Raw genomic sequence first — 15,062 nt, forward strand, 5'->3', positions numbered from 1 at the left:
CTTAGGTAGCGCCATCCCAATTTATGTTAATCCTCAAGACCGAGAATTAGCATTCATTATTAACCTTCCCATAATGGCGCCTGAAAACATATACCGTTTGAAAGATGTTGTCAACGTTGGTTTCTGGCAAGATTCTGCCTACGTTCGTGTGAAAACAACATCTCTTGTAGCATACCAAGACGATAACCCTGACCTATATCTGGTACCCAATTTGCTTATGTGCACACTCACTAAAGACATTCACTACTTGTGCCCTAGCAAACCTTTCATTCGTGACAGCGCAAATGGGATCTGTGGCCTTAAGCCTATGATGAGTAATACTCAATGCCCGGTAGTCGTCACGCCCCGACGTTTGGTAACCAGTACTCAAGCTGAAATTGTTGGAAATCGTTGGTTGGTTAACACCCCCTTTAGAGAGGCCCTACTAACCTATGATCAACATGACACCTCAGAAAGGGTACTCCTTCCTAGCCAAACCTTCTGGGTAGACGTCCCCGTAAACGCAATCTTACATGTAGGAGACCTGGCCCTGTATCACCTAAACCCTGACCAATATGAGAGCGATGTAGAAATCTCAGAGTTCTTCTCCAAACACACCATCGAGCTAGATACTAAAACACTAACTCGCCTAGAATATGAGGGAACCCAAGTCATTGACCTCACCCCCATAGATAACACTCTTAGAGAACTATCGTCTCAACCCCTATGGCCAGTTCAGCCTGTCACCTATGCATGGTCCACCCCGGACACCTTACTAGTTACCCTGGTAGGATTAGGATATCTTTTGACCTTTGGTATAGCTTGGTTCTATTTCAAACGCACTCGAGCCCTCCAGAGCAGGTTAGAAACTTGGTCTAATAAAATGGTCAAATTCATTAGACATAAAAGAGCCCAGAGAGGTGAACCCCCAAGTTTTAGATATGAAGCCGAAGGCCATGTCGAAGAATCAGCTCTCGAGGTTGCGTTTGAACAAGACCTACCCCTAAATAATTAGGATCCCTTCAGCATGCAAACATACACATTCCATATACACCCATACACTAATAGGAATACATCAGCTCTGGAAATGTGTTTGAATATGCTTGCTGACCTCACCTTCCTCCACAGCAAAAGTTCTTTTCAGCTCCATGATCCCTGACGAACAATAAAACTGAAAAGAAAGGGGGGAATGTAGTGGAGTATGAGCCAAATATGAATATCGGACAATCAAGAAATGAAAAGTTTTGAATTAAAACTTTTCCAGTCTGCAGAAGACTTTTCGTCTGCAACATAGCAGCCCCCACACACACACCCAATCTAAAGACATCAAAAGAACCCTTTTAAGTAACACATGGCCCCAACACCCCCCTTCTCTCTTTTAACTAACAGGAACTGTCGAGATAACTAACTTAAAGAGACAGGAACCTCAAACAAAGAAGAGAGCTTTTACGGCCCGTTTTTATGACAATGGCACCTAAATGTCTAATCCTTATCTTTCACGGAGATCAACAGATGTTCAAACCAAAGTGACCTCGAGTGAACTCCCGTGAACCAACAGCTGAAGCACGAATCAACAGCGACACCAAATGGACACTGGCGAAACTACGCCTCGCTCGGAGTCGCTGGAAAACAATAGCGGAAAATAATCAAACTCTGATTATTTGTGTATAAACGAACGTATGAATGTCACTTTCTGTACCCTCAGATGAATGCCTACCTTCTAATGAAATGATGTATAATGCCGATTGTTTCTATTGCAAAGATCAGTTTTGTCTCTGAATGAGAGAAAATGGATTAATGTTTTATTTTTCAGCGTATCATCACGAATTGGACGTGAACAATGTACTCAAGATGGGACCTTATGTAAATGTCTGATATTAATAGTCCAATGTACTCATTGTTATAGGTTGATAACAGGTATAAGAATTTTGATACGAGAAACTCATATTCCTTATGTATGAATCACAGAGTCAAAACCCCCTCCTCCTACTCTCTCTCTCTCTCTCTCCCTCACGAGAGTCACGTGAGTCTGGACTCGCGTCCAATCAGAAAGAGGACGCCTCCCATTAGGGCGTGACCGCGCCAGCCTTGAAAAGGACAAACAGCAAGACAGACAAGGAGTTCGAAGTTTGAAGAGTCGCGAGGACTCTACAAAGTAACGGACCACTAAAAAAGGAGAGGACCACGAGGAGATCCGAGAAACCTTAAACAACAAAGAAACGCTGTCTCTTCCACGCCGACAACGAAACAAAGGAACCCTCTCAGAGACTTCAGAAAAGCTTACGAGAGACGTCTCGAAATTAGCTAAGAGTATGAAGTTTAACTAATAAGTCGAATAATTTGAATATCTTTCTTTTCTTTTAATCTTGTTTATGTTTATTACCTACCTAAGTTTAATCTCACGACTAATCGAAGCAGGGGAACTTATTCGTGGCCAGAATAAGGAAACACTGCCGAGGTACCATAGAGTCTTAGAATAAGTGAGTTTATTGAAGCGGTTTTTCAGTTCTGGAGCTGCAGCAACCAGCGAACTTTCGTCTAAACGTCCATATTTTGGACTCTCCCACTCCGGACCGAAGGCCGAAGAGAGGATCCTGCCGCCTGCGTCATCACCCTCCGGGTACGCCCGAGACAACTCAATCAACAAGAAAGACCTCCACGCTAAACCAGCCTGGACGCTTCTGCGGTAAGAACCGCGAGACTAAGTGAGACGCCTCCATTCCCAGGATTCCAAAGAGCCTCTGCATCCAAACGAGTGGTAAAAACCCGACGAAAAGTAAGCTAAACTTATGCACTTCCAGAGCTGAACACCGAATTAAGTTCTTGATAAATTCTGCATTAATTAAACCTTAGTTAGTAACCTTAGTCACAAGTTAGAAGTGCCTAGCTCACCTTAAGGTCAAAATCAGTTCCCCCTGCCGGACACCGTGAGATTACAAGGTTGTGCTATGTTAACTAAATATCTTCTTTTTATTAATAAAACTCTCATTATTTGAAGTCACAGTGTTTGCAATTTATTCATTAGAATTTCTGAAAATCCTGAAGAACTCATTTAGCATGATTATTATTCATTCTCAAACTAATTATTAATGTTTTAATTGCTTAAACCAATTATAAATCTTAATTAATATCATTAAGTCAAATATCAGAGGTTGGAGGAGTTTGAATAAGGTCAAGGCTATAAAACAAATTATAAAATTATATATATATGTATCGGGGTGTATGACCAACATCCACTACACAGACACAGGGAGAACACACCACACTCCTCACAGACAGTCACCCGGAGGAAACCCACGCGGACACAGGGAGAACACACCACACTCCTCACAGACAGTCACCCGGAGGAAACCCACGCGGACACAGGGAGAACACACCACACTCCTCACAGACAGTCACCCGGAGCGGGACTTGAACCCACAACCTCCAGGTCCCTGGAGCTGTGTGACTGTGACACTACCTTTATTACTACTATTTATTTTTAAATTCCTAAGAATTCTTAAAGACGACAAGTATAGCTAAGAATTGATGAGTTTGTGTATCTGTTGAATGGGGCAGATGAATTTGTACCTGCCCAGGCACTGCATTTTAGCAAATCATATATTCTCTTCAGAGTTTAATGCTAAACTTGTAGAGGTTTGTACATCCTGTCCTCCTTTTAACCTGACAAGAATATTCTGTTTGTTTTACATATATTTGTTTATGATATGGTTATTATTTACTTGTTTTCCAAAGGATCCACCACCATTCATTTTGAAAGGCTTTGCTCTTTTTTGAACCTCTCTCTTTGTAAGTGCAAAGAAGTGGCAGTGTTCCTTTTAAAAATGGGTTCAAATTGTTCCCTCTCTATGTAGGGCACTGCATAGGTCACAAAATAACACTCAAATAGTGCATTGTATTTTACAATACAAAGTCATTCATGTTCACTCATACACTGTACCACTCCTTGTCTAACATTTAATGCATTGTGTGTAAGAGCTGTATGTTTGTGATCTTTGCAGTGCACTACATCAGAAATAGGGAGATGTCAGAGGCAGCAACTAGTCCATCTCATAGTTAGTGTTACTTCCCTGTCTTACTGATTGTGTTTGCAGTAAGGGAAATTTGTCACGTAGCAATGTAAAAAGTTTCAGGTAGTAACAATCAGTGCTAATTTAGAAGAGAGAAAAGGGATTAATTAATTAATTAATTAATTCATTCATTCATTTGCATCAGTGCAGCAGGGGTCCATGGCCTACCCAGAATCATCATTCACACACCCTGAACAGGACATCTCATCATGTCACTCACACACACACTTACCCTTTCAACTCATAAACTCACACCTATGAACAGTTTAAACCACTCACTCAGTCACTCACGCATGTGGACAATTTCACACATTCACCCAATCACTTACACTCACCTAACAGAGTGCAATTTCACACATCCAATCAATCTAATGATGTGTTAGGACTGTATGAGGAGACTGGAACTACCAGAAAAAAACCCACACAGACACAAGGAGAACACACCACACTCCTCAAAGACAGTCACCCGGAGGAAACCCACGCCGACACAGGGAGAACACACCACACTCCTCACAGACAGTCACCCGGAGGAAACCCACATAGACACAGGGAGAACACGCCACACTCCTCACAGACAGTCACCCGGAGGAAACCCACACAGACACAGGGAGAACAAACCACACTCCTCACAGACACTCACCTGGAGGAAACCCACACAGACACAGGGAGAACAAACCACACTCCTCACAAACAGTCACCCGGAGGAAACCCTTAGTAGAGGGTTGAACTCAGAGCCCTGAGAATTGGTGGAAGCAAAGCCTGCAGCATCACCATGATTCCCAAAATGATTTATGTACATTTTCTATTTTATTTATTATTATTTTTTTTACTGAAATATGTATAGGGCAGCAGTGTGGTGAAGCAGGAAGCGTTGCAGTCACACATCTCCAGAGACCTGGAGATTGTGGGTTCAAGTCCCGCTCCTAGTGCCTGTCAGTGAGGAGGGTGGTGTGTTCTCCCTGTGTCTGCGTGGGTTTCCTCCGGGTGACTGTCTGTGATGAGTGTGGTGTGTTCTCCCTGTGTCTGTGTAGGTTTCCTCTGGGTGACTGTCTGTGAGGAGTGTGGTGTGTTCTCCCTGTGTCTGCGTGGGTTTCCTCCAGGTGACTCTCTGTGAGGAGTGTGGTGTGTTCTCCCTGTGTCTGCATGGGTTTCCTCAGGGTGACTTTGTGAGGAGTTTTGTGTGTTCTCCCCGTGTCTGTGTGGGTGTCCTTTGGGTGACTGTCTGTGAGGAGTGTGTTGTGTTCTCCCCGTGTCTGTGTGGGTGTCCTTTGGGTGACTGTCTGTGAGGAGTGTGGTGTGTTCTCTCTGTGTCTGTGTGGGTTTCCTCCGGGTGACAGTCCGTGAGGAGTGTGGTGTGTTCTCCCTGTGTCTGCGTGGGTTTCCTCCAGGTGACTGTTTGTGGGGAGTTTTGTGTTCTCCCCGTGTCTGTGTGGGTTTCCTCCAGGTGCTCCGGTTTCCTCCCATCCTCCAAAAACACATGTTGGTAGGTCGATTGGGGACGATGTGTTCATAGTTGTGAGTGTGTCAGTGAATGTGTGTGTATGTCGCCCTGGGAAGGACTGGCGCCTCCTCCAGGGTGTGATCCCAACTTGCGCCCAATGATTCCAGGGTAGGGTCTGGACCCACCACAACCCAGAACTGGATAAGGGTTACAGATAATGAATGAATAAGGATGAATGAATGAAATTTATTTTGCTCTGTGGGTTAATGCTGTTTCATGTTTCAGTGTAGATCGACATGAATGTCTCTACACTGAAATGCAGAGAAGGATATTTTAGCACATAGTGCAGCACATAGACCCTCACAAATGCACAGACATGTGAAACCTCAAACTTGTGTAAAGTAAATGCTGATACTGAATATAAACTCCATCAAGAATAACATTAAAACTTACACTTTGATTTTGATGCTGCCCCTAGTGGACAAGTACAAGTTAGGTTAAAATACACTGGCTGACCCCTATACGGATGTTTAAGTAAGATGTCCATGTAACACAGAAAGGTTTATATGAGTTTGCACAGCTGGAAACCTTTGTGTCTTTAGGGCAGCCTGAAGTGATGGTTCTGAAGATGTTCTTTTATCTCAACACAGTTTGAGTAAACTGCTTGCACTCCAGAAGACTGTCTTTGTCCAAATATATTTTGCAAAAGCTCTCGTCACGGCTCTCTGAGATACAGAGTCTAGATGGAGGGTCTGTTTGTGTGCATGTAATTTCCTGCAGGCCATGTCATTTCCTGTGGTCCAAAAAGAAGGTGATTACCACTCTGTCTCTGTCAGTCATTGAAAGAAAACTAAGCCAGACACATGCAAGCATACACACACACACACACACACACATAGGTACACACACAAGGTACACACACAAGGAGCTACAAGGCTGCCATCTAGTGCCTTACAATCTGATTAGGTGTGCATGTGTGTGTGTGTGTGTGTGTGTGTGTGTGTGCAAGAAAGAGAGGGTGTGGGAGAAAGAGAAAATATATCGTCATATATTTATTGCAATAGTTTTGATTCTGTGACTCCTCCAGGCTCTGAAGTGCACCACTCAATACTAGCCAATATGAACAGTGATATCTTTATGTTAAAACCTGAACAGGAACATGCAAAATGGTTCCAGCTAGGGTTGCTAATATTGTGGGATGTGCATGGGGGATATGCACGAACATCATGTGTATAACAGGACCTGGAGGGTGTGGGTTCGAGTCCTGCTCTGAGTGACTGTCTGTGAGGAGTGTGGTGTGTTCTCCCTGTGTCTGTGTGGGTTTCCTCCGGGTGACTGACTGTGAGGAGCATGGTGTGTTCTCCCTGTGTCTGCGTGGGTTTCCTCCGGGTGACTGTCTGTGAGGAGTGTGGTGTGTTCTCCCTGTGTCTGCGTGGGTTTCCGCCGGGTGACTGTCTGTGAGGAGTGTGGTGTGTTCTCCCTGTGTCTGTGTGGGTTTCCTCCGTGTGACTGTCTGTGAGGAGTGTGGTGTGTTCTCCCTGTGTCTGTGTGGGTTTCCTCCGGGTGACTGACTGTGAGGAGCATGGTGTGTTCTCCCTGTGTCTGCGTGGGTTTCCTCCGGGTGACTGTCTGTGAGGAGTGTGGTGTGTTCTCCCTGTGTCTGCGTGGGTTTCCGCCGGGTGACTGTCTGTGAGGAGTGTGGTGTGTTCTCCCTGTGTCTGTGTGGGTTTCTTCTGGGTGACTGTCTGTGAGGAGTGTGGTGTGTTCTCCCTGTGTCTGCGTGTGTTTCCTCCGGGTGACTGACTGTGAGGAGTGTGTTGTGTTCTCCCTGTGTCTGCGTGGGTTTCCTCCGGGTGACTGACTGTCTGTGAGGAGTGTGGTGTGTTCTCCCTGTGTCTGCGTGGGTTTCCTCCGGGTGAATCTCTGTGAGGAGTGTGGTGTGTTCTCCCTGTGTCTGCGTGTGTTTCCTCCGGGTGACTGACTGTGAGGAGTGTGGTGTGTTATCCCTGTGTCTGCGTGGGTTTCCTCCGGGTGACTGTCTGTGAGGAGTGTGGTGTGTTCTCTCTGTGTCTGCGTGGGTTTCCTCCGGGTGACTGTCTGTGAGGAGTGTGGTGTGTTCTCCCTGTGTCCGCGTGGGTTTCCTCCGGGTGACTGTCTGTGAGGAGTGTGCTGTGTTCTCTTTGTGTCTGCGTGGGTTTCCTCTGGGAGCTCCGGTTTCCTCCCACAATCCAAAAACACATGATTGGCGACTCAAAAGTGTCCACAGGTGTGAATGTGTGTGTGTGTGTATGTTGCCCTGTGAAGGACTGGCGCCCCCTCCAGGGTGTATTCCTGCCTTGCGCTCAATGATTCCAGGTAGGCTCCATGTTCTGGAGTTCTTCCTGCTCCACGCCTAAAATACGTGTTGCATCGTACGTGTGACAGAGTGATTCTTCAGGTGTGAGCTACATGTGTGTAGGGCCACTCCGGGACATGGACTCGATACTCTACATGTGTGAAAGCACCCTTAATGTTTCAAGCTAAAAACTGAGCTTTCCCTGTCTGTATATAATACATTTACAAATGAGTTTCTGAATCTCTTCACCCTGGAAGGAGTTCCCAAGAGTTTATTTTCAGTGACTTGTTCAGTGCAGTGCCTGGATGAAAGCTATTTTTACACAATCGAAAGAGCACCTGGTATTTTCAAATGTCGTTAAAAAAGGTCAAAAATAGGAGGTACATTGTATCACATTGATATTTTGAGTTCTTTTTCACCCAGTGTATGGAGCGCATGTCTTTTTGAGACAAGGCTTTAGAGAAGAGTTTAAAAACAGCCAACCTCAGCGAATTAACATAAAAACAACCGTTGCACCTTTCAATGTCACCATAAATGTACACCACCACCAAAGGCTTGAGGTCTCAGAAACTGATTTGTCGAATCCACTGAGGTTTTCATTGGTGTGCAGCTTTTCAAGGGCACATACGAAGGGGCACCTTGCTCAGACAAGTCCAATCATTTCCTGACAAAAAACATTTTCATTACCAGATGCAAACCAGCTATGACCAGCTCAGGACCGCTCCCTTAAACATCACGGTTAATCTGATCAAAAAATCGGAGTGGACGTTATTCAATTTCTGACCACATCAGCAGCACATGGACTCCAGAGCTCCTTTAGAGGTAAAGGCATGGAGCCACACAGATACAAAAGGCTGTAGTCACCAGTTCAGCCAGTGTTTAATCTAGAATCAAGGAGAATGATGAGGAGTTTTTCCTACATTTACCACCATATAGGTCTCTACTCTTCTGGGGTGTCTTTTCACCAGATAGTTGAATATTGCTGTGAGGATTAGATGGCATTCAGCTAGAAACACTTTACTCTTCAGTCCTGATGTTGGATGTTGATAGGTTCTGGATCACAGACACCACTCCTGCTCATTGTGAAGGTACTGGATGGAGTTCCCTCACGCCAGAGAATGCAGGGTTTTATTGGCTCTTTTATAGACTCTTTCAGCCCAAGCTTAGCATTGAGGATGATGATAGACTTACGGGCATTTTTTAAATTGAATTCCTTCCTTTGCATTTCTTCCTTTATAATCATTCTGTCCACACAGACGATGTTTTTAACACATCTCCATTCACAAGAAAATGTCTAACTATGTTGGTCTGCTCTTCGGTGTCCAGGCAATTTAGCGTAGCCACAAAAGCTATGTCCTTGACAACCAAAATTCCCCAGCCATTTCATAAATTCCCCACCAACTAGAGTTCCAACCTTGCGACGTCTGAAACAATGCCCTGTATTCTTAAAATCAAAGTGAGCCTAAAACGTTGGCTGAGCCCATGCAATGAATCATATATATGCAATTACTTTTTATAAAACCTTTTTCTGCCTGAAATATTTGATGCCCCTCTTTAACAAAATTTGGTCACTAGGTAATATCCATCCATTATCTGTAACCACTTATCCATTTCAGGGTCACAGTGGGTCCAGAGTCTACCTGGAATCATTGGGTGCAATGCAGGAATACACCCTGGAGGGGGCGCCAGTCCTTCACAGGGCAACACACACTCACACATTTGGACACTTTTGAGTTGCCAATCCATCTACCAATGTGTGTTTTTGGACTGTGGGAGGAAACCGGAGCACCGGGAGGAAACCCACACAGACACAGGGAGAACACACCACACTCCTCACAGACAGTCACCTGGAGGAAACCCACGCAGACACAGAGAGAACACACCACACTCCTCACAGACAGTCACCCGGAGCGGGAATCGAACCCACAACCTCCAGGTCCCTGGAGCTGTGTGACTGCGACACTACCTGCTGCACCACCGTGCCGCCTCACTAGGTAATATTTTCTGTTTAATTAAGTTATGTTTTCCAGTTTATTGCCATTGCCAGGCCTGGACGGGCGAGCAGTGCTACTACAAATGGAAATTTGATATGATTTTTTTTTCATTTAAATTTAGTACAATTTAAACGCATAGAAAATAAAGGACTAACATTTGACTTCTAAGGGTAAAAGTAGCAATCTGTAGAATATTTGCTGTACTTAGTCATAAAATGTCCAGGGTGTGTGATCATAGATTAAGGAAACAGTCAAAGCTAAAACACTGCTCCCTCTTATAGCATTGCTGAAGCAGTATATTCTCTTTGGGAAGTGCCCAATCCGGAGGGGAGCTCCTGTGATCCTGCCCCCCGAGGTCATGCTTGTCATCCCGCCCTCTTTTCAATCATTTTACAGTCCACTGTATGGCCAGGTCTACAAACATAGTGTCTTGCAGCCATGAAGTGACCAAGTGAACAGAGTTAATGTTATATTTTACCCAAAAACCCATTGCCCTTCTAAAAATCTCCATGACCACAGACCGAGTAAAAGGAGAGGAAATATAAGCCTTGTGTTTAAAAAGAAGAGTTAGAAGCAACAACACAGAACAGAGCCAGAGCTGGATAAGATTGTGTGTTTTATTTAAAGAAAGTGAGGCATAGCGAGGTTTGAAAGGTGTTAGGACTGTGTTTTGTGTGTCTGGTAACTGAATAGTCAGAGGATTGCTCACATACTAGATAAAGAAAATGTTTCCATGAGCTATAGCATTAGTCTGGAGTGTAGACAACATGTTTTTAAGATAGCTTGAAGTGTGTGTTTACCTGGCAGTGTCTTTCCATGTATTAACACTGTACTGCTGCCCCTCCAAAGCATCTCCATTTAATTGTTTATTTTTCTACATTAATTTCACACAGCAACAGTTCTTACTACATGTGGATATTTTACTGAAATAGCCTGCTCTAAAATGACGTGAAATAACCCTATTATAAATAACTTGAATTTAATGCGCTTGCCTTTGGAGGGCAACATCAGGGAACATCTGTTCGATAACGCAAGTGTGAGAGGAAATACTTACAGTAACATGTTCCTCGGAGAGGGTTGCCAAGGTAGCGGTTCATGGAGTCACATCTAAAGTTTGGGACAGAAAGTAAGACAAAGGAAAAGTCAGCTCACGGTTTTTAAAAATGACACCAAACTAGATACAAACATAAAATAATAATTTGTTTATTTCCTATTTTTAATTTAATCTGTTTAAAGAACTAAAATAATAAATAAGAAATGTAAAAACACTACTTGGTGATGTTGCTTTTTTATCTACATAGAACTGTTAAAATGAGAAGTTATTCAGAGGAATGGATGGTTAATGGTGGATCGATGGATAGTTGGCACAAGGATGATTGATTAATGGATGGTTAATGGATGGATTGATGGACTGATGGATGGATGACGAAAATGGGGCTGAATGGACAGTAGAAAGAGAGATGGATCAATGCTAGGGTTAGGGTTAGGATGGATGGTTAATGTGTGGATGTATGAATGAATGAATGAATGACATGTATACGTTTATAGCTCTGTCAAACCTGAGCACATTTAACCTCTCCCATCTGCCTCAGCAGTTCTGAAAGCTCCACTATGCTGTGTTGATATTGTGAGCACATGTGTACGGTGTTGTGTAGCTGAGCAGCACCAGTGCCAAAGGTGGCACCATCTATGTGTGTATGTGCGTGCTGATGTGTGTGTATGAAGCGATTGCAGTGGATGTGTTCATCTGGGGATCTGAGCCTCAGAGCCTCAGGAGGGTGATGTGTCTGCTCTGGAGCTTTTTAGTCCTATTCAACCTGACAGAGCTCATACTAAACACCCTCAGCTAAAAACAGCAGCACAGAACACCAACTGAACCCTGAACACAAACGCAGGACAGGGTGAGAGAGATGTGAGGAACGGCATCTGAACCCTTCGAATGTTGTGTTTATGACTGACTGACAACTATAGACTTTCAATCCAAGCCACACTGTGCGTCCAGAATGTGTAGAAACATCTTCTAAGCAGTGATTTCTGCTACACAAATTACTCTCATTGCTGACCACCCAATACATTCTCCATAGGACAGCAATGACCAGTATTAGCTGAGCCCACCTCAGCATGTTATATTGCCCTGGCTGTGGAGCAGTACACTGTGTTCTCTGAAGTGATAGAGCTCCATCCAATACCTTTGGGATGAGTTGGAGTGGTGTTTGTAACCCATAACTAATCCCCCAACATTGACACCTGACCTCATTAAAGTTCTTTTGAGTGAATGGCATTAAAATCCTCACAGCAATGGTCCAATATCTCGTGTAAAGCCTTTGCAGAGCAGTAGAAGCTGGACACATTCCCAGCTAATGATTATACCATTAATGAGATGTATGACTGTTATGTACTTTACTACAACATGGATTTGATGGAAAGGCATTGTTCTGTGTAGAATGATGTTTTACAAACCAAACCTTTATTTCTATTCCTGTGAAGATTACTCTGTGCACAAAGTAAATCATGCTGTAATGCCACAGTGGTCAAAAGTGTCATTCTAAACTTAGTAAACACCTGTGATAAAATCTGAAAGGCTTCACCCTCTCAGACAGGGATGGAGACACAGAAAGAGAGAGAGGTGCAGAGAGAGAGAGAAAGAGAGAGAGAGAGAGAGAGAGAGAGAGGCAGAGAGAGAGAGAGAGGCAGAGAGAGAGAGAGAGAGAGAGAGAGAGAGAGAGAAACCTCAATTTTAATTATTATCTTTATTCACTACTGTATTCACACTTATTTTGTAATTATTTGCTGTTTATTGTAATGCTTTGGCAATGTTTTTGCAATAACAGACATGCCAATAAAGCCATTGGAATCTGAATCAGAGAGAGATAGAGAGCGAGGGGTAGAATGGGTGAGATGGAGAGAGAAAGAGAGTGTATATGCTTGTGAGAGAAAAATGTAAGATAAGAGAAAAGGATTAAAAAAAAAAGTTTGTGTGTGTGTGTGCGCGCAGGGTGAAGGGGTATGCAGTAGCACATCTGGTTCCATTTAAATCCAGGGGTTATCTCTGTAACGTAATCACAACTGTTTATTATTCTCTTTATGTCAAAAAGCTAAAGAAATACATAAGATCAAAAGTCCTGAAAAACACATCCATAAATGGATCAGACCAACCACAAAATTACATATGATTAAAATCCCTTATACTCCACTGACCTCCGAACACATCCAGACTTTGATTCTGCTCTCTTATAGCTGCACACCCCAGTGCCAAGGGGCAGCTAGAGGGGTATAAAGACTTTGGGTAGTGTATCCATACAATAAATAAATAAATAAATAAATCTCCACAAAAGAGTGACATCAGCATTTTCACGTGAGGATTCACACGGTCTGGAGTTATACCTACAGTTTGGTTCATAGCTCAGGAGTGATATAACCAGCTTAAACAGTGTGTCTAATAGGCGATGAAAGTCAGTGAGATCTTTACAAACATTTCATAAACATTACTGGCATTAGATATTTTGATGAGCATAATAAACTCCTGCCCCGAGAGAAACTGGGATGGGGCTAAAACAAAACATTTCAAATTAAAGTTTCAAAAGTATTTGTAGACACTAGTTATAGGCAGCATTCAGCTTCTTTAATATTCACCCACTGTGGGGAGGGATGTCCGACTGTGACTGCCATTTGCAAACGCCATCTCACTTTCACAGAAAAGTTGCAATTATGAGTGTGACATCTTTCCAGACGAGTAGAAGAGTACAAATGGTTTAGGGTCACACTAACAATAGTTTTAATCTCTGAAGAAATAGTCCATAAGAAAAGAAAGAGGACAGCACAGATAAGACAGATCTATAGTTGAAATCAAGCAGCTGGCCTTTGGTCAAGAAGAGAGAGAGAGAGAGAGAGAGAGAGAGAAGAGCAAACAGACGAAGGGAGAGCTGAACTTAATTTTCAGACATTTACTCACCCTTTCTTTTACAGAAGACACACACACACACACACACACACACACATACATATGTTTGTTTCAGTGCACTGTGGGGACATAATATCAGGCTTGGATTTTATGACTTAAACTTTATTGCATACATATTCACCATATCCCTACCCTAAACTAAACCCTAAACCCACCATAACCCTACCCTAAACTAAACCCTAAACCCACCATAACCCTACCCTAAACTAAACCCTAAACCCACCATAACCCTACCCTAAACTAAACCCTAAACCCACCATAACCCTACCCTAAACTAAACCCTAAACCCACGATAAACCTACCCTAAACTAAACCCTAAACCCACCATAACCCTACCTTAAACTAAACCCTAAACCCACCATAACCCTACCCTAAACTAAACCCTAACCCTAACCCTAACCCTAACCCTAAACTAAACCCTAAACCCACCATAACCCTACCCTAAACTAAACCCTAAACCCACCATAACCCTACCCTAAACTAAACCCTAAACCCACCATAACCCTACCCTAAACTAAACCCTAAACCCACCATAACCCTACCCTAAACTAAACCCTAAACCCACCATATCCCTACCCTAAACTAAACCCTAAACCCACCATAACCCTACCCTAAACTAAACCCTAAACCCACCATAACCCTACCCTAAACTAAACCCTAAACCCACCATAACCCTACCCTAAACTAAACCCTAAACCCACCATAACCCTACCCTAAACTAAACCCTAAACCCACCATAACCCTACCCTAAACTAAACCCTAAACCCACCATAACCCTACCATAAACTAAACCCTAAACCCACCATATCCCTACCCTAAACTAAACCCTAAACCCACCATAACCCTACCCTAAACTAAACCCTAAACCCACCATAACCCTACCCTAAACTAAACCCTAAACCCACCATAACCCTACCCTAAACTAAACCCTAAACCCACCATAAACCTAGCCTAAACTAAACCCTAAACCCAACATAACCCTACCCTAAACTAAACCCTAAACCCAACATAACCCTACCCTAAACTAAACCCTAAACCCACCATAACCCTACCCTAAACTAAACCGTAAACCCACCATAACCCTACCCTAAACTAAACCCTAAACCCACCATAACCCTACCCTAAACTAAAACCTAAACCCACCATAACCCTACCCTAAACTAAACCCTAAACCCACCATAACCCTACCTTAAACTAAACCCTAAACCCACCATAACCCTACCCTAAACTAAACCCTAAACCCACCATAACCCTACCCTAAACTAAACCCTAAACCCACCAT

General features: G+C 43.4%; 1 protein-coding gene across 1 annotated transcript in view; it reads right to left on the reverse strand.

The window, feature by feature from the left end:
• The window catches only part of atrnl1a (attractin-like 1a), a 301,564-nt gene that overhangs the window by 173,463 nt on the left and 113,039 nt on the right, over window positions 1-15,062 (reverse strand). The window contains exon 22 of the mRNA XM_066679153.1: window positions 10,874-10,926. Within this exon, the coding sequence (XP_066535250.1) occupies window positions 10,874-10,926 (53 nt within the window). The remainder of the gene's footprint in view (window positions 1-10,873; window positions 10,927-15,062) is intronic.

This window comes from Hoplias malabaricus, chromosome 8 (genome assembly GCF_029633855.1).
Source record: "Hoplias malabaricus isolate fHopMal1 chromosome 8, fHopMal1.hap1, whole genome shotgun sequence".
Taxonomy (NCBI): Eukaryota; Metazoa; Chordata; class Actinopteri; order Characiformes; family Erythrinidae; genus Hoplias; species Hoplias malabaricus.